This window comes from Candoia aspera, chromosome 3 (assembly GCF_035149785.1).
Source record: "Candoia aspera isolate rCanAsp1 chromosome 3, rCanAsp1.hap2, whole genome shotgun sequence".
NCBI classification, from domain to species: Eukaryota; Metazoa; Chordata; class Lepidosauria; order Squamata; family Boidae; genus Candoia; species Candoia aspera.
Genome location: NC_086155.1, coordinates 187,152,382 through 187,174,055, shown reverse-complemented (window position 1 = coordinate 187,174,055; position 21,674 = coordinate 187,152,382). Strand labels below are relative to the sequence as shown.

Below are 21,674 nucleotides of genomic sequence, written 5' to 3'. Positions count from 1 at the left end.
ATTTATATTAAATAATTTTTATTATGTATTGCACATCTTTACAATAAATGAGTGCCTGAATCTGTTTCTCCCCGTTCCCTCCCCCTATCTTTTCCCCATTGCATTGTATTTCTTAGATCGCATCCACAAGCAAAATCTGAATGTTTTCATCTTTGCGCCTGGAAAACTTTTGATGAAACAATACTCTTGTTCTCCTTAGCCTGGAGAAGGTGAGCTGAATTTGTCCTGGGACCTTTGTAACAGTTTCACTAATATCAAAGGCAGTTTTAGCACAACATAGAACTCATCTGTAGGGTTCCAGAATTGGGCCTTTTCCAGTTACATGAAATTGCTTAAGTGATTTGAAAATTTTAATCTGGGATTTTATTAATGTTGAGCATATATATATTCCTTCCACCTGAAATGATACCCACCTCCTGAATATATGCATAAAGCATATGAACAGCAGCACTGTCCTTAGATAAAACAGTGTTGTTTGCAACCCGTGTGTGCACTGTGAAAAACTAAATCACACAAAATGCAAATTGGAAATGGAAATAATAATAAATGTCATTAGACCAAACATAATCACAAAACGTCATAATTCTGAAATGTTAACTCATATATTTATTTTGTTTGTTGTTTTTACCATAAGAGCAATCCAATTAAATGTTATAATATTATCCCTCTAGAGATACAAAAATAAGTGGAGAAAGATTCTAAAACAAAAGCCACCCACTATTTGGACAACTTTTTAGGATTATTTTTTCTGGTTCTCATTCTACATTAGTACAAATTATGTTAGAGGTATCTCTTGATATCAAACGAAATTGTTCTAGTTAAAGAATATGTGTATATTAATTATATTGTTTTGATTAAAATAAATTTATTTGCCAAATACTCCAAAAAGCTCATTGTTTTATTCATATTTAGTTTTCTGTCAAAATGTTGTGTGTTCTGGATATTATTCTGGATATGCTTGTCAAAAGTGACGTCTGTCAAACTCAACTATAATTAGGTTCAAGTTAGTGAAGGAGTCACTTATATTTTTCAATAGTCACAAAGAAAGGACAATGGAATAATGAATCTAGTAAGTAATTAATCTGAGCACATCTTCCTGATGATGAAAACTGCAGGCAACAGCTAATAGTTGACTACTCACTGGAACATTTTCCAGCTGTTTTAAGCAAAGACTTTCAAAATGCAGGCATACATCCTATTTTCCCAGGATTTCAAAGTCCACATGCAGGCTGCTGCTCAGCTATTATAAATGAGTAATTCAAGTAGGGCATGACTGTGTCTTGCATTAACTTGATAAAGATGTTTCACTCCAAATGCATCCACATTTCTGCTAAGCTAACCCTTTCGAAGAGGGCAATTGCCTCTTGTTATGTTTTACTAATAATAGCTAAAAATGATAATTATTGACTGAGCCTCCATTGTATAAATTTTAGACATGAGAAGTAAGTTAATTCAGATTGTTTCCTGAATTAACTTTTAAGATTTTTAAGAAACCTGAATTTCTTTGGGAAATGTCTAATCTTCTAAATCATCAAAGATTAGCATTTTATGTATTAAAGGTCAGCTAATTTCTTCTTGAGAACAAATATGCTGCATTTGACTCTATAAACATTAGTTCAAATATTAACAGGACATTAGCTTTGCATTAATTTTACAATTTTAAAGTATTCTTTAATATTTTAACATTTTAATAATGACTGTTTTGTATTTTTAACAATGACTGTTTTTATATATTTATTGTTTTACTTAATTGTTGTACGCTGCTCACTTTTTGTGAAATGGGCAGCCATATAATTTGACAAATAAATAAATAAATATTAAGTATTTAAGCAAATCACATATTTGTGTATTAAAATATTTGCTGCTTTTAGAGGTGCACAGAACCAGAGAAAAAGTCAGTTTTATCTTTCCTTCCTGTCATCTACTTGCAGATATTTGGAGTTAAAGGCATATAACATTTTCATAGTCCCAACAGTTAAGCCTGAGCATTTCCTTGTTTTCTCTATGGAAATAATCAGGTATCTATCATACTGTAACAGCTGGAAACCAAATTATAGCTCACACAATTCTTAAGACAACTGCTGAGATACCACTGTTTGTATAAACATATACTAAACTGCAGTAGCACCCTTATTTACTAACAATTAGCAGCAAGCAAAAAGAGGCCTGGAAATTTGATAGCAATTTCCCCAACCTCCTTTCAAAGGTTGCTCTTCTATATATTTATATTTATATTTTACCCAGTCTTCCTGAAGAGGTAAAAAGAGTTGTCAAAATGGTTGTATCTGGGCTATACTTTATCATTATAGCCAGATTCTGAAAGCCTCCTTTCCCCAGCATAGCCTAAATTTTAAAAAATGGAAATTTTCATTACATGCTCAGTTGACTAATGGCAGTTTGTCTTTTTGTCCATTCCCCACTCGCCCACCCCCAAAAAATCTTCATTATGTTTTCCTGAAAGAAAACAAATCCAACCTAGGGTTGTGAAATCAATGTGTTTCAATAAACCATATCAAGATTAACCATAGTGCAGAGTTCAGGCATAATGCCAAAGTGTGTTTACTGAAAACTAGAAGTAAAGCTTTCTGATTGCATCTTCACAGCTATACTAAAGAGGGAGAGAAGTGGAATTCCAACCTGAAGTTTGCCTGTACTACTTTTTATAAAGTAGTACTACTTTTTATTGTTATATTCATATGTAATCAATATTTCATTTCACTATTACAGTCTCAGAAGAAACTATGTGTGATACAAGGATTGGCAACATAATCATCTAACAGAATTTCAATCATAGTGCAAACTGCTGTAACTTGCAATTTATTAGTATTTATTTTTTAAAAAGCCAGAAGTAGGGCACCACTACTGGCATATACTTCACAAATATTCAAAGTGCAGTTGACAAAGAGCAGCAACTTGAAATAAAACTGGTTAGTTCCATTAATGAAGTGATGTTACTATCAGTCGACCAAACAGATCTTTATGTAAAAGTCCATTTCCCTTAGATTTATTGCTACAATCCAATCCCTTTAGTTCAGTAGTAGAAGAATGGATGTTAAAGATAAAATCATTTCACTTTTGAAAAATGCACTTATGACTTGTGGTTTTGATGATTAGAAAAAAAAATTGATAACAAAAAAGTTAGTTTTTGTAATCATAGATTAAGAGTTAATTTTGTAATTGTACTTATATTTCCTGCAAAGGAAATCAGAAGCTCCTTCCTCCCTCCCTCCCTCCCTCCATTAGTTTATGTTAGTTTTATTGCAAGATTGATGTCAGCCTTCCTAGGTGGACAAGAAAAATGACCAGATGAGCTAATTCTACTTCTAATCCTACATTAACAGAATCTTGCAAGTCTGAAAGTACAAATCTCCTGCCATCTCCTTTACAGTCTCAGCAGTTAGGGAGGGTCCTTTCTGAGCCTCTTTCTTCACCCATTATGCAGCTGTGGGCTATGCCGTCTTTTATTTGACTATTCCCTAGGCAGCACCTCGTTGCCACATCTCTCGTCTTTCTCACATACCATTACAGCCATTAAGGCGCCATGCAAGCATGGCGAGGCGGGGCTGCTGCTGGATGTGGGGTGCAGGTGGGGGGAAGCTGCGGGAGCTGTAGCTGGGCTCCTTGGGGGAAAAAGCTGCAGGAGTGCAAGTGACTTACCAGAGCAATTTGTGACCTCCCCTGCCATCTTCCTCATTGGCTCTGCTTGCGGGAAGCCAACAGGGAAGGTCGCAAATGGTGATCACACAATGCAAGATGCTGCAACTGTCATTAAGTACAGGACAGTTGAAAAGTGCCCAGATTATGATCATGTGACCACAGGGGTGCTGGGATGGCCAAAACTTTGAAGACCAGTCATAAGTACCACTCATTGTGCAACATAACTTCCAACGGTTGCTGAAAGAGTGGTTGTTAACCAAGAATTACCTGCATATTGAGACAGGTCACCTAGATTCTCAGTCATCCAGGTAGAATTGTCTGTAGGTTGAGTCATGGCAACTGGATTTCTTTTTGGTTGAAACGTTTCGCTGCTTGTCCAAGCAGCAAAACGTTTCAACCAAAAAGAAAGAAATCCAGTTGCCATGACTCAACCTACAGATTTACCCAACATACAAATGGAAGGGGAAGAGCCAAGAAAAAGAACTAGATACAGTCCTTCTTGCAACTGGTCAGATTTGACAGGCAGATGTGGTTTTGACAGTAAAGAACTGAGACTCTTGCTGGACTTAACACAAAATTTCCTTAACTGTTAAAAAAATGGGTTTAGGCACATGTGGTAATTTGGAGTCATAGAGGGGCACTGTCTCTGGAAGAGATGATTCTGATTATAGGATCAGTTATAATGTAATAGTTACTAAATGCTGTTTATGATGGTGAAACAGAATGGAGAGCAATTGCTACTTGTTCAGTCTGGGTCACTGTGCAGGACAAAGTAGATCGAATACTACAAGCAATCTGATCTAGTTGTGTCTGGATAAAGCACAGGGGATTCAGTATCCATACTCTGAAGAGGGAGAGAGGATTTTTTAAGTGGAGACTTAGATCCAATAGATTACTCCATTATATCTCCTTCTGAGGCAGATATAAAGGTTTGAGAATATTAGTTGAAATCTATTGCAAATCCTGTCCCACTTGGATTATTGGAAATATCTTTATTGCTAGTAGGGTATTGTAACAGAATCTTGAAAGCCTGCCAAAGTAATTATCTAGCTCAACTTATACTTAGCGTAATTAAATATATAAGTGGAGTTACTCTGAGTCTCTTTCTCATGTTTCCCCCCTTCTCTGGATTCAGGAATCTGTAACAGACATTTCTGGTGTCAAGGCTATTGAAGTTGAGAGTTGTTTAATGTTTGATTGTATTAAAGCCAGTGCCAACTTAGCTACTATCACTATTTGTAAGCCATTCCCCGAGTAAGGCTCTAAGGTTAGAAGTTAAAGTACAGCATGCCTGCTTCATGAAATTTTGGCAGCATTGACATGGATCAACTAAATGCTGTGCATCCAAACATAAGAGGCCAAAAGGCTGATTATTTGAGAATGAAGATTTATTGCTACATTTGACACATTTTCAAAAGGAAAATCAGAGCCATGGGGGGTAGGGGTGGAATAGCACTACACAGGCAGTTTGAAATAATGTTTTTTTTTTTAGATAGCAAAACAAGTTAAGTGGGAAAAAAATTTCTAATAGTCAAATCAATCTCATAAAGAAAACAAAAAACCCCGAGAAAGACTACATAAGTTACAAAAAGTTATAAACTATGTTTACAATCAGCTGGGTTCATATAACATGTTAAGCCAAACAAATCACAATATAGCTTACCCTAGTATGTAAACCTAGTCTAAACACAACACGCTAGAAACCAGAAGGCTGTGACTTCCAGTCCTGCCTTAGGCACGAAAGCCGGCTGGGTGACCTTGGGCCAGTCCCTCTCTCTCAGCCCAACTCACCTCACAGGGTGGTTGTTGTGGGGAAAATAGGAGGAGGAAGGAGTATTAGGTATGTTCCCCGCCTTGAGTTATTTATAAAAATAATAAAGGCGGGATAGAAAATAAATAAATAATAAATACTTAAGTACTGTCTCGATTATAGGAAAATGATACAGAGAAAATTCCAACTCTGCTCCTCTAATAACTGCAACTCTGGAGAGAAAAAAACACAGAAGAATTTTGGAAGAAATCTTACAAAAATATCTATCTGCAGCTCCAATTAATATCTGTAAGTAATATGCATGTCTGTTTCCTCCTGCCTCTTTGTTCTGGTAAAGCTGCACAACTTACCCAGACCTTATATGGACTAGGACCGTGGAGACTTAGAAGAAGCACTTTGAATCTTGTACAACCACAACAACTCTCTGTGCTTCAGAGACCAGACCCTCACATTCTGCATAAGCCTGAAAAAAGGTACAACAGCCTTAGGAAGTCAAGTCACTAATGTGACTTGCAGCAGGAGCTAGCAGCAAAACAATGGACCGCCCAAATGCAAGCAATCCAGGAACGAAAGGAGGAGGAACATACTATTTCAGAAGAAAGTGATGTATCAAAAGGGTAAAAAGAATCTTGAAAAACTTGTCTTAGGGGTTCTTCCGAATCAAAAAGCAAGACAGAAATCAAGAAGATAAGTAAAAAATTATCATAGGAAGAACTTAAAATATTTTATTTACGATGGGTACAGACAGTTCTCTACTTAGGAACTTCCAAGTTACGAACTTTCACCAATATGAACAAACCTGTCCGCAACTCCAACCTCGAGAAGGCAGTCCCAGAAGGTGGGAGAAGGCAGGAAGGGGTTAGTTTACAGGGCGCCGCATATGTACATGCATTGGGAGGCTGAGTGTGAGCCATTTTGGACAGAGTTGTGATGCTGTTTTGTGGTGTGTGTTGTAGTGACTGTGAATTACACTATGTTTGCAGTGAAGCGGAAGAGTGATAATGGGGAAGGGGGTAGTGCTAAGAAGCATCAATCCATCACGATGGAAACAAAAGTGGAGATATTAAAGAAAATTGAATGGGGGGAGAAGATGGCCAACCCTAGGCACGTATTTATGGCATGAATTGTTCCACGATCAGTATGATCATTAAAAACAAAGAATATGTGAAAAGTTCAGTACCTATGCAATCGATGAAATTAAGCATGAGGAGAGGAAAAGTGATGGAAGAGATGGAGACTGGTCAGCATGTGGATTGAAGATCAGCATCAGAGGCATGTGCCGCTTAGCCTAATGCTGATCCAGGAGAAGGCTAAGAGCTTATTCCATGACTTGCAACAGAAGGCTGGTGAATATGCTGATGAAGTGGCATTTGTTGCAAGTCGTGGGTTGTTCCAGTGCTTTAAGGCTCGTGAGAATCTTCATAACATGAAAGTGAGTGGCAATGTGGTGAGCATGGATGAGACTGCAGCCAAGGAGTTCCCAGAAACACTCAAGACATCATCAAGGAAGGTGGTTATTTGCCCCAGCAAATATTCAGTGTGGATGAAATGGGGCATTATTGGAAGAAAATGCTGGACAGAACATACATCAGCAAGGAGGAAACTATGCCAGGCTTCAAAGTTGCAAAGGATAGGCTGTCCTACTAGGTGGCAACGTTTCTGGTGACGGTGAACCTAAAACGGCTGCTAATCTACCATTCCAAGAACCCACAAGCTCTTAAGAAGATAGCAAAGGGCGCACTTCCTGTTGTATGAAAGGCTAACCAGAAAGCTTGGGTCACCTTATCATCTTTGAAGACTGGTTCTTCCACCATTTCATCCCAGAAGTGGAGAGCTATTGTCACAAGAAAAACATCCCCTTCAAGATTCTGCTCATTTTGGATAATGTCCCGAGTCACCCACCTTAGTTGGACGATTTCCATCCAGACATGAAGGTTGCATATCTGCCTCTAATCACCACCTCCCTCCTTCTGCCTATGGACCAGTGGGTGATAGCAAACTTCAAGAAATACTACATTCACCATACATTTAGGCAGGCGGTTCAGGCAACCAAAGGGGACTCCCAGATGACCTTGTGCCAGTTTTGGAAATCTGATAACATCTACAAGGCTATCAAGAACATCAATGCAGCTTGTGGAAACATCTGTACCTTCAGTTCATTCATGACTTTTGAGGGTTTGAGGTGGTGGAAAAGGAGTCATGGGGCATTGTCAGAAACTTGGTTGCCCTCAGCAAGGAGTTTCAGCTCAATCTGGAGGAGGACTTTGATGAGCTATTAGATACTTTGATGAGCTATTAGTATTCTACATATGAGGAACTGTCCAATGAAGCCTTCGAGTTGGAAAGCCAGAAAAAACAAGAGGAAGAGGGAGAAGAAATGACTGAACCACCAGACGTTCCAGAGCAAGCTGATGGCAGAAGGGTTCAGCTGATTGAGAAAGCGCTGTCATGGTTCGAGATGCAAGACTCTAATGTTGAGCACTTCACCAAGGTCTCTGCAGCTGTCCATGATGCAACTCACTACTACAGCATCATCTATGAGGAAAAGAGGAAGGCTACCACCCACACTTTGCTGAACCACTTCTTCAGGAAGGTGGATAAATGTGCCATATCAACTCTGGAGGATGAGCACACACCATCTCCATAAGGTAAGAACTGTACTGTATATGCGCGTATTTTTTATACTTGGCTGGATTTACGAACAAAACAGACTTACAAGCAGCCTCTTGGAATGTAACATGTTTGTAAGTAGAAAACCATGCACATGCAGAAGTAAGTCTATTATGTGGGAGGAGTGGGGAGGACTGTTCTCAGAAGCATCCAAAGCCCATTTAAAAGTCCCTCTTTTAGGGGAGATGGGCAGTAACAAAATTTGAATAATAAATAATAAAATAAATTTACACAGTACAAAAAACATATACTTGTAAAAACTACTTAAAAGGATATTAGAATTCCTTACATTAGCTAAATCTTTTGAATAGCTATAACATAAATATTAAGTGTGCTATTCTTCCTAAACTGGCAAGATTTTATTTTTAAAGTACTATACAGTATTTGGCCTCATTACTTCTGATACCCCAATTTAATTCTTATAAATCTAAAATGCTACGTCTGCTAACTCACTGTTTCCATAGGAACAGAATATTACATCATAAATATAGATCTATGACCTCACCCACAGGATCTGGCAAGAGAAGAACCTGTACCTAATCAGAAAAGAAGTTTCTTCTCCCCATAAACGTCTCTAATAGCAACTCCAAAATATACCGCCTAATTCAGTAATGTACCATGTCAGAACACATACATAATAACCCAAAAATTACAGTTTGAATGTTTTTTCCTTAACATTTTATGTTAGGGATTTCAGGGAATGTTTTCCTTTAAAAAATTATAATTAAACCCTGTCATCAGGAGCTGGTGCTACATTATAGTTTAGAAAAATTGAGGTAATCAGAAGGCACTTTTCCTCCAGAGAGTGACTGATTCTGTACATGCACCTGTGTGCACAAAATGATGGAATGTCCTCCCTATCAGTAGGAAAAAAATTCTGCAAGAAGGATTGTTACTGAGATTTTGCAGTAACTCCTATCCATTCCACCAGATCTCTGGATACAGTTAATGCTATCATTACCTTTTTTATTATTTTAGGATGCTCTGTTCACTTTCCATTGTTCCTGGAATATTTGGGTGCCAACTGGCGTTAGGAAATGCTTTATCAACATAATTTCACACACTGACATTTGAATCAATTTATAAACCTTCCTGTGACAGAAAAGCTATTTCGAAGATCATATTATACTCCTGAAGGAGAATGGACAATATACTCATCAAATTGTAATTATAACTAGCAAGGTTTGTGTAATAATTTCAATGATTTTTCAATTTTGCTTCATATTACAAAATAAATTAAACCCAGCTGATTTGGGGGTGAACAGATCAATATCTGCTTAACTACTTAAATTCGATGGAGCTTAAAAATCTTTGAGGTTTGACCGTGCTCCCAGTTGAATTAAATACAATTCAATACATAACAATATCCAAAATACCACATTATAGCGATTCTTTTGAAACCAGGCACTCAAAAATAAAATTATGGGAATATATGGGAAAATGAGAAAAGGTTAAAATTATTCTGTGCCGCAGTAGAAATATCCTGATGACCATGTTTTGGAAGATATCATAATCCTTATAAAATTATTCATATTAAGATTAAAGACAACTTCATTCCTCTATTCCCACAACTAACTCATATGGAAAAGAGATCAATCTCCAACTTGTATATGTAACGTCTTTAACATTTGTTCTCTTTCTGTGCTTATGATTAAATGTAACATTTTAAAATCCCAAAGTTCTGAGAAAAGCATAAATCCTTGTCTCACAGCTGCTGTTTGACTCTGGAAGCACATGCAAGCCTTAACCATCAAGAAATCCCAACAGACTGAGCTTGAGAACACCTGTATCTCTTCATTTAGCTCCAATAACAAAGTATAAACTTCAACATTACAAAAATAGATGCTATGTTCAGCTGCAGTTACATTTTGCTCCTAATTCCCGTGAACAAAAATGCTAAGAGCATGAAATCATTGAAGCAAGTTCTGTCATCAGAAGGATAAGATTTTTCTTTCTTTCTTTCTTTCTTTCTTTTGTGGAGCAGAAATCCAGTGGGAACATGATAGAAAACCAGCAACAATTACAGATAAAGTATGGAGTTAAATCCTCAGGGAGAGAAGAGGAAATGTAACAAGATAGATGAGTATAATTTTTATGCTTTATGCCCAAACCATAAATGTGAATTGTCTTTAATTACTATAATGTCCTTGGCTGTTTTTTGTATTTATTAAAATCTCCAAGATAAAGTATTTTTAAAATTGTGTGTGTGTGTTTGGATGCATCTGTTATGTACTGTATAACCTAGTGACATAAAATCATTCTTTCGCAGACCAAACTCCATTAGAATTGATCGCATCTTTGACCAAAAGTTGAATAGAAAAAAATGACAATTTCATTCATCCAAACTTCAACACTCATGGGGGAAAAAAAAGATTGAAGCAGCTACCAGGAATTTTATGCCCATCTCTTCCTTTCTAATTAACCCCACTGAACAAAATTAACCTCTGCAACATATGGAGGTATCAAATAACATTGTTGCTGTTGTAATTTATGTTTCTGCAGACTTCAGTAAAGGAGTTGTTCCTAATATATTTTGGGAGAAGAAAATAGGTCGCAGATGAAATATCCTACCATACCAAAACTTTTTAAAACTATGATTAAATCAAACAAACAATTGCAACTCCCATAAATACTTTAAAAAAAAAGCATTTCTTTGAAAAATATGCTCAGCTGCATTGAAAAAAATTACAGAAATGTATAATGCAATTTCTTTAATTTTGGCCTATAGATTTCAGCCTATAGATTCACCCATTTTTATTTATCCTATATGTGCTTTAAGATTTGCAAACAAATTTAAATGACCCATTGCTAAAGAAACATAACCTTCAGTGCTAAGGAAAAATAAAATCATTTTTATAACAGGACCTCCTACTAGACCAGGCATTTTGTGGATCTTCTACATGTTACTTCTAAGTGCCCTCAGCACTGGTCATGGTTCCTGGTGCTGCTCCCAGCAACATCTTGTTCCCTACAACTGTACTAGGCAGATTGGAGGGGGGCTCTTTTTGAGGGATGAAAAATAGGATTGAGATGTTATAAAATGAGCCAGTAAGAACAAGGACATTCTTTGCAAGCTCTCAATTTGTTTTTTCCAATTGGCTTATCACTTTATTATAAAATTCTTTCTGGAGGTCAAACATTTTTCTAAATTTGTAGCATTGTGGTTATATCCTTTCTGGTCTATTCTACCCTTTAAAAGAACAGAAGGGGGAGAGATCAAGCTAATTTTGAAATATGAAATATAGAAGCATGTGGACTAAGTGTTAACTGTCTTTAAACCACATCTGATGTTTAAATGAATTGGCACGAACACAAGTCTTTTTTTTTGTATGTCCTCACTGAATTGATAAGTTGTTCCTTACAAAAATAGTGAAGGCAGCTTTCAATATGCAATATTTAACAACATAATGAACTGCAAACAAAATACAGGTGGCCCTAGTTATCTGTGGTTCCATTACTCACTGTTTTGTGAGTTGGTGGTTAGTACATACAGACCAGACTTCATTATCTATGGTAAAGGGTTTCGAATATCCATGATTTTTGGTATAAGGTTCTGTCTGGAGGAGGATTTTTAAATGTTTTTATATATTTTACACATGAACGAAATGGCAAACAGGCCTTTGCGTTATGTGTGAAGTGTATCTTATCAACATCCCATTATCCATGGTTTCATTATCCATGGTTGTTCAGCTTGAGCAAAACCCCAGCAAATAAAGAGGGCCACCTATATAATGAATGTGAAAGTTAACTAAATTCTGATTTATACCAGCCAATTAAAACTCTTATTCAACCCTCCATGTTTTGTATTGGTTCAGTTCCAATAAGAGTATTCTATGGCATTTCCTCTTTATGATATCATAAGGAAAAGGGTTTAACTGTTGCTTTAAATTCCCATACAATTTCTTAAAAGTTTATGTAGCCATAGAAGCAGTGTGAGCAGAATATCTAATCAGAATTTGTTCAGCATTCTCAACTGTTCCTAAGAATATTTCATTCCTTTAAATCATTGTTTTTTGAACTTGGCCACTTTAAGATGTGTGGACTTCAACTCCCAGAATTCCCCAGCCAGAATGCTGGTTGGGGAGTTCTGGAAGTTAAAGTCCTTACAACTTAAAGTGGCCAAGTCTGAAAAACAATGATTTAAATTAAAAAACCCTTCATGAAAATAAGTTAAAAGATTATGTATCAGCCAACATATCACAAAGGAAAAATCATTTCTGATATAGTCCATATCAAAAGTATTAACTGGTAAGCAATCTGTCTATCATGGGTTTAATAAATAAAGTGGCACGAAGTTAGAAAGATGCATACACATGATAATCTCTAACCTTGGTTGAATGAAAGAAAAAGAGGTAGCCAAAGTGGGCCCCAATTTCAACTTTTCCATTGAGATTGCAATGGATCTCAATTTCTGAAACACATGTTTTTCTTGAAGCCCTCTTAGATGCTCAGAGAACCCTTCCCTCTCCTTCTAGATACACTTTTTTCCCCAAGAGTTTGACACTCACCAGAACTGTAACTGTAATCCTTACACTGAGGGATCTGAACAGTGAAAGCTAACCAATCTGGAGCAAAGAGAGACTCTGGCTTTCTGCTTTCCTTGAGCCATTTGCTGCTGTGTAGGTCTCTGGTATCGGATGGACCTTGTATTAAAGGGATACATTTCTCCTTTCCACCATCACCTGAACAGATAGTTAAAACAACGTTAGAGTTCAAGGAAGAGATGTTGAATAGAATATAGTCACAGCATCTTATATTATAATAAATAAATCAGATAATACAGCTTTTTTCTATTAGTAATACCCAAATAAGGCATTTGACATAAGCTGATGATGATGTGTTAAACATATTATTTATTAATTAATCCAGAGCAAATTATGATGTATAGGTGAAAAATGATTGCATTTCATTCAGAAACGTGCACTAAATAAAAATGCATAGGAATAAACTGCATTCAAATACATTGAAAGTGTAGTATTTCAATAATGAACTATGAGAAATATATGTTCTTCCAGAATATAAAGTGAACTACAATTCAAAGCTTTCTTAAAATGCAAATAACTGTTTTAGAGTACAGTGGTGCTTAAAAGTTTGTGAACCTTTTGAATTTTCAGTATTTCTGCAAAAATATGACCTAACACGTGATCTGTTCTCCACAAAAGTCCTAAAACTTGATAAAGAGAACCCAATTAAACAAATGACTTAAAATCATTATATTGTGCATTTATTCATTGAGAAAGATGATCCAAAGGTACCTACTTCTGTGTGGCAAAAGTATGTGAACCTCTAGGATTATCAGTTCATTTGAAGGGGAAATTAGAGTCAGGTGTTTCAATCAATGGGATGATAATCAGATGTGAGTATGGGAGGTCTATGAACCAGATTTCTGACAACTGCTGAAAAAACAGTTGTTGATGATCAATGGGCTGAAAATGGTTATAAAGCTATTTCCGCCAATCCACTGCCAGGCAGATCGTGTACAAATGGAGGCAATTCAACACCACTGTTACCCTCGCCAGGAGTGGTCAACTAACCAAGATCACACCAAGAGCACGTTTTGCCATGTACTCTCTGTACTGTTGCTTCCTGACATGTGTATATGTTTCACATGAAGACAAGATGTTCTGGGATTCCCATTTTTCTAAGCACATTCCACAGTTCGATGTTACTGACAGAATCAAAGGACTTTCTGTAACCAATGAAGCACATACTTTCTGTTTGGTATTCTCTGCTTTTTCAAATATACAGCATCATCAGTAATAATGCCTCATGTTCCTTGGCCTTATCTAAAGCCAGTTTGAACATCTGGCATATTTCTTTCCATGCAGGAAATCTGTGTTGGATGATCCAGTCCAATTTGTTTTGGATGATCCTAAGCATTATTTTGCTAGCATGCAAAATTTAGGATACCGTATGATAGTTTTCACACACTGTTAAGTCTCCTTTGGGGGGGGGTCCATTGGAATATAGATTGACCTCTTCCAATCTGTTGACCACTGTATTGTTCTCCAGATTTGCTAGCATAGCTTGGTTAGAACCTCTATTTATCCTTCTTCTGTTGCTTGCCATATTTCTGGGGTATTCCATCAGTTCTCACAGCCTTCCAACTTGGTAATGACCAGAGTGCTGATTTAACTTCATCTTCCAGTACGTACTTTTGTAAGTAGAGAATATCTTGTAAGGTATCTTAGTTGTTAATATCTTTACTGTACAGAATTTGAGTATACTTCTCCCATCTTCGTTTGCTCTTCCCTGAATCAGTTACTATCTAGCCACTGGCATCCTTTAGCATACCAATTTGAGGTTGGAACCTCCTTCTGAGTTCAGGAATCTTTTGGAAAGCTTTCCTTATTTTTCCATTCTGTTTCCATCTTCACTCTTTACTGATGTCGTAACACTGCTTCTTGACTCTTCTAACAATTCTCTAAAACTCTTTGTTAAATTACTTTCTGAGATTTTTGTCTTTCTTGGCTTCTCTTCTTGGCAATTTCCACTGTTTGTTCTGACATTCAGTTTGCTTACCTCTGTTTCTTTATCTTTGGCAGTCTCTTTTCACATTCATCCTTAACAACTTCTTTAAGTTCATTCCACAGTTCCTCTGCTTCTCAATGAGGTTCAGGACTTCAAAGTAATTCCTGAGGTTTTCCAGATCATATTGTGGAACTTGGTTGGCTTTCCTCTTCTTTTTTAGCTGAACTTGCGTGTAGCAGTTTATGATCTGTTCCACAGTCAGTACCAGCCATATCTCTGATGCTATAACTGAGCATCTCTACCTACTTTTTGCAATCATATAGTCAATTTGATTTCTATCTAGTGATGTCCACATATATAAGTGACCTTTCGGTTATTTGAAGACAGTGTTAGCTAGGAAGAAATCCTTGGAGTGGCAGAAATTGACAGGTTATTCTTCTGCTTCATTTCATACAATCCACCTACATGTTCCTCCTCAATATTTCCAACTTTGTCATTCCAGTCTCCAATCAGAATCTGCTTGCATGTTCTGTCAATTTGAAACTGAAATTGATAGTAAAACTCATTGACCTCCTACTCTTCTGCATCAGTTTTCTCCCCTACATTCTCCATGTCCTCCCCTCCTATCCAGCAGTAAACCAGAAGGACCCCCTACCTATGATAGCATATTTGGAAGAAGAGAAAATCCCTTAATACAGCCCAAAAAAATCCAATGAATCAATCAAGTCTCCTATCCTGAAGTTGTAAACAATGTAAGTTAACACAGGATAGAATCCATCCCATTTTAAATAAAAACTTAATATTTAATATTTAATCACTTTAATGGAAACGATAATGAATGTTCAGGAATCAGTTAATCAGCCACTTGCAGCTGAAAGTAAGTTCATTTCAGATATAATTTTAATTTTTTACGCTTAGCATTTAGGGAGCTAAAACTTTCTACAATATGTAATCACCAATGTACAGTTCCTTAGCAGTAGAAGTTTCTTGTTACTGAGGATGCAATGCTTCATCATCCAAATTTGCTTTCAAAAAGAGAAATAAAAATGAGATTTGATTCATAGGAACAATACTGCATTGTTGTTTCAGTAATCCTCCTTGTGAAAAGCAAGGCCAACTCTCCTGTACAGTAGGCAATAAATTTTTACATGGTCCAGCTGTATGTACCTGGAGCTTTGGCACAAATTTTTATTGATCCCATGGTCCCAGAGGCACATTTGACCAATGATGTGCTGCAGTACTTCAATTCAACATTTTGGATTGAGCCCTCAAGACTCGGCAGAGGATTCTTAGTTTTCACACCTAATAAAAGAAAAATGCAAATGTACTAGCCTGCTGAATTCAATGTATTTATATTTTTCACCAAGATATTTAAATACAATTATAATTATTTACTTTTGATACATTCAGTTACACAGAAAAACTCAAAACATAGCACCGTGAATTAGCTGGATACCTTTATATTTGCATCTAGCTTTGTTCTCATTTTAGACTTCTGGAAAGGTTTGTTTCTCTAGTACATTAAACCAATTTTTAAAAATTAGATTATTCTTCAAAACCATTCACATCAGTCACAAAATATAAATTAAATTTATGTAGCTGGGTGGCACAGCACATAACAGCAGTTGTCATCCTTTTATGAAAACAATGATGAAACTACTTGAGGTCAAAAGTGAAAATAGGTTTGGTGGTCTCTTTTTTCTCTCTCCACATCCAAGGAGGCCATTTGCCACAATTTAGCACTTACTGGCAGCAATTTCTGAAGAGAGACATGAACTGTAACAGTGGGATGTATAACAGGTCAGGAGTGTGGAACTTTGGCACAGTTGCACAGGAAAGCTCAGTGAACACCCACCCATATTACATTTGGCTGTAGCCATTCATATTATTTCATTATTTTTATGTTCAAAGCTACCCTTATTCACTGTATTGGCAATAATTAGTTTCAGCACCTGTTTTAAAAAAAGTAAATAAAAAGGACAGAAAAAAATGAATCTATCCCGATTCTTAATGGAAGAAAGATTTAAAAATGATCAAGTTTGAAACAGAACCTTCTTTGTTTGCATCTTGTGTTTACAGTTGGCTCAGCAATCTTTGGTATGTAATGCAGTTCCATAAAGGAAACGATTACATTTTACTAACCATATGATAATTATTATTCAAAAGAATAATACTGATTCATCAGTTCACATATTACTTTATTCACTCTCACTTTTTTTTTTAATTTCAGAAAGGAAACACTGCAACTAAAATTTGAAAAGGGTCTGGAAAGATTTGCATTTACATATGTATATTTTCACAGATCCTTAAACATTGATAGAATTCATAACAATGCAACCACATTTTCAAGGTATGGATAAACATGACTTTTCTTTTTAAAGTATTACTTTTAATGTTCTCTATGTAATACACTTCTTCATGGATCATTACTTAGAAGTGGTAAAGAGGCTTCCACATCTCAAATGGATGTGGAAGAACTATACCAGTTTTTCTCAACCTCAGCAACTTTAAGAGGTATGGACTTCAACCCCCAGAATTCCCCAGTCAGCATAGACAAGTGTTTAGACCAGGGTTTCTCAACCTGGGCCACCTTAAGATGTGTGGACCGCAACTCCCAGAATTCTGGGAGTTGAAGTCTAAACATCTTAAAGTGGCCCAGGTTGAGAAACTCTGGCTTAGACCAAACACGATCCACTGAAAATGGCATCCCCCTCAAATATTCTGCCAGGCAAATAAATGGCCATTTACAACCAGGACAATGTCAACTTGATATTGGAAGATAAGCTCCTCAGGTTAGAAGGGGAAGAACAAAGTACAAGTACAAATAACACTGTGTTTCATGTTGTGGCTGGATTAAAGAAGACAAGACATCCAGCTACTGATGTGCCTAGATGGAAAAGGGAAACTTGGTATTGCAGAGAAATATATACTATTGGTAAGTGGAATATCAGAACTATGAATCAAGACAGCAATGTCAGAGTGGAAATTTCAGGATTGAACACTGGCATTCTGGATATCAGCAAACTGAAGTGGCCTGGAATGGGTCACTTCACTATCAGAAAAACGCCAGTTTGTGGAAGAAAAGGAATATTTTGATATTTTGATCATATTCTTTTGGGCAGGTTCGCCTCCCAAAGCAATGATGCTAACAGATGCTTGTATTGAATACAGTCCATTGCCATAGTATTCCAGCTTTTCCTGGTTCTTCTTTCCAGGATTTTTCTGTATTTCCAGTTTTTTCTGTATTTTGTCTCTCTGATCTTTTGGGGGTTAACCTTTTGGGTGTATGAAGTTATAGCGCCACTAAAATGTCATATTTTCGTCATATCTGTTGCCGGGCACACAACATGCCCTACCCAGTTGTATTTCCACATTAATGCTACTGTGTTTTGATGACATCTTTAAAGTTGGTCTTGTGATGAATTTCTACACTTTGGGTTTGATCTTTAGCGCTCACCTCTCCATATTATGCTACGTAATTTGAAGCTTCTCTGCTTCTGATTATTATTAATACCTACTATCACCACAAGTATAAACTATTAGTATGATAAAATTAGCTTCCAGGAATTTCTTTTTCAATTTTTAAAAAATTACTAACATTCCTATTTGGCTTCTAAATTTTCAATTGCAATTACTATTGATAAAATATACAACATAAGGTCCTTCCAGTTTAAAGAAGTAATACGAAACCCCAATTTATTTGTTTTACTTAAAAAAAATCTGAAGTTTTGCTATACTATAACATATTGTTTAACAGATGTGGCTTTCAGAGCTATGAAGAATCACTTCATAACTTCACAAAACTGTATTATTTCCAACTATATTTTGAACAAAAGGATGTATACTACTGATCTCCTTCCTTTCATCTTAACACCTATTTCTATAAATTTATTACATTCATTGTTTTCAATTTTAACAAATCACATAAATGGCACAAAGGAAAATATGTTAACCTTGGAGTTGTAGAACTCCTTTTTGTCTGGCTTATGCAAGACTTGCAGTCTGTTAAAACTACAGATTGTGGCTCTTTTGTCTGACATTCACCAAGCTGCACAAATTACTTTCTGCCTGTTCACCTGTTTGCAGCTGAATTGGTAAGCTGTGGCTGACTTCAGCAAGCACTACAGGACTGATGGCATATGCTGCTGATAAGCCAAACGATATGAAGAAATTACAGCCCAATATTATTGAAAGACGCATGTGCCAGAGCCAACTTTCAACTACTGTATATATGTGCAATATGTAGAAGAGCAACTTACGTCTGAAATGAAAAATCTTTTAGAAGAGTTAAATTTACCATTAAATAAATGACAGACTGCAGCATAACCTCACACAGGAGGTCCAAAATTCTATTTAAATCAGGTATTTGAAAACTGTATAGACTCTTGATCAAGAAAATAATGATAAATGAATTTTAGCATCACTTTCTAACTTGCTTTTATTTTACAGGCAGTCCTCACTTAACTGACTGCTCATTCAGCAAGTTTGTTTGAAGTTATGATGCTGCTGAAAAAGGAGATTTACAACCAGTCCTCAAACTTGCAGCCATTACAGCATCCCCACAGTCACAATTGTGATTCAGGTGCTTGGCAACCATCGTGCATTTACAACCGTCGCAGCATCCCACAGTCACGTAAGCACCATTTGCAATCTTCACAGACAGCTTTCAACAAGCAAAGTCAATGGGGAAGCCACAGGAGGTCACAAGTTGCGGTCATGTGATGTGCTTAATGACCACAGCCAGAACTAATGTTCTAAGTCTGGTGCAGTCACATGACGCTTCACTTTACGACTGCATCACTTAGTGATGGAGTTGCCAGTCCCAATTGTGTTCAATAAGTGAGGACTGCCTGTATAGAATTTTGTGCATACTTGTGAAAAAGTACCATACATACAGAATTACAGACAATGTTGGAACTTTTGCCAATTAACTAACACACAAGTCCAGTGTAACAGCAGCATAGGAAATGCCTTCCAAATAAGATAGGCATGACATTTCAGAAAGTCTGGAAGAAATACTGCCTGTAAGCAATGGCTTGATATGCAGTATACCTATACATAATTCTTTTTTTTATCAATACTCAACCTAATAATCATGTTCTGATACGTCATGAAGATATACATTCTCCTATTCAAACTACAGAACTATTGGCAGTGATTGTTTAAGCTCGTATCTTTTCCAAAACTAAGTATCTGATAGAAGCAATACTTCCTCACGTTCAGTGTTAGATCTTCTGAGTTCTTCAGCCAAATGGCTTTGCCCATTCAGATTCAACACAGACTATATTTAAGAGATACTTTAAATCTCTTAGGAAAAAAGTAGCTAAAACAACTTGTTTACTACACAACCTGATCAGGTATCTAAAGAAGCTATGGCTATTAACATCTACTACAATTTAACTAATATTTACTAATTTAAGACTTCTTTTAATACTACTAATTTTATACCCTCATTCAAAGAAGATGCTGTATTGTTATTCACTGAAAAATAATTCACATTTAAAATTATTATTCTATTAAAATAAAACGCTAAATGGTTATATTGTGACTGCTTGGTTTCAGATATTTCAGTCTGTTATAAATTATACTCCTGACAATAGGAAGGCAAAGCTTTCTAGTAAAGAAGCAGAGCACATCTCATTTTCACATTTTAGAGCCCATAAAATGTATTCAGCAAGGGATGCTGACCTATAGGAAAAAAGCTGTACGCACAAAATAAATCAAATCCTTGTAATATTATCCACCTAATAATTATATATTAAAAAGATGCCCATTAAAAAATTAAAACAATATTTTTACCCTCCTCATTATTTTTAGACTGATTTTTATTTTAAAAGAATGGAGTCATGAGAACTCCATAATTCCATAATGAGAACTTCATAATTCTGACAACAAGGATGTATACAAGATTATCTTTTTATTTGGTATAAAATCAGTTGGCAGTCTTACATCTGCGCAATGCAACATAAACACCCCAGCTGGCATCTCATGCTCACACAGATATGGACTTCAAACACAGAAACATCCTTATTTGCAGCATTGCCAGGGTAATTTTGTACCGTGCACACTGCTGCTATTTGTCAGGCTGCCTCTGCAGGTGTGCATGGTACATAAGCATACAGCTGTAGCCAAGCAAGCCAAGTGTTCTATCAAATGCATAATGAAAACCTCGGCAGCTGTTTAAAATCCAGAGAGAACAATATGAGTTAGTATTTTTGGGAAAGCAAGGATGGCAAATTTATGATTATCCTAGCCTTCCAAAATAGCTTCTGGATTGTGTCATTTTTATGTAATGTCTACTTAGAAAAAAAAAACTTTTGAATGCTAGAAAAATAGTGAAAGTTTTTAGTTTGTAATATAACACAAAAGTTGTTGTATATCTAAAATAAGTTTTATTATATGCAAAATGCTAAAAAAGATTTCATGCTGGAGAGGATAGTTTTTGATAAGTGCTATCATTAAATGTACTAGTTATATATTATTAAATCACTGTAAACTAAATTAGTATTATATTTTGCCATGTTTATTGTAGCATTTTCCTCTTTTCTATACTTTCAAATCAGCTAATTTATTCATGAAATTTGCACATTTTTGATATAAACATATAAAACCAATATTTAGGAATGGTGACTTTGCTCTGACATCAAATTAAGGCAAAATTATCCTGTAAAATCTCATATTCATAATGCAAATTTTGTCAGCTTTGAATTAAACTTGAATCTGCAGAAACATTTCCATTCTTCAAGGCCAAAAATTAAGGGTATATTTTAATGGCAAACAGGTGAAATGATGGAATATACTCTTTTTTCCTATGAAAATAAGGGCAAAATAAATCAGAGGAACTCTAAAATCTGCTCTAAGCAAATGGTATACATCAGCTAGGAAGTAATGAAGTTAGCTCTCTTTGGTTGCTCCTTCTCTGGCCAGTCCAGAATTATCTTTCTCTTGCCATAAGGTACTTCCTGGGAAGAGGGGAACAGATTCCCAGAGTCCTTGGCCAACTGATGAACAGATGGAATTTAGCTTTTTAGTCATAGATTACAAAGCCAAACTAGTGCTGGGCTTTTTAGTCATAGATTACAAAGCCAAACTAGTGCTGGGCAGA

At 36.1% G+C, this 21,674-nt stretch overlaps 1 protein-coding gene across 3 annotated transcripts in view; it reads right to left on the bottom strand.

The window, feature by feature from the left end:
• Positions 1-21,674, bottom strand: part of VPS13B (vacuolar protein sorting 13 homolog B) — a 385,119-nt gene that overhangs the window by 279,423 nt on the left and 84,022 nt on the right. For all 3 annotated transcript variants that reach the window (XM_063299549.1, XM_063299547.1, XM_063299548.1), the window contains exons 18-19: positions 15,737-15,871; positions 12,607-12,780 (exon numbers count right to left, since the gene is read on the bottom strand). In XM_063299549.1, coding sequence (XP_063155619.1) covers positions 12,607-12,780; positions 15,737-15,871 — 309 coding nt within the window. The remainder of the gene's footprint in view (positions 1-12,606; positions 12,781-15,736; positions 15,872-21,674) is intronic.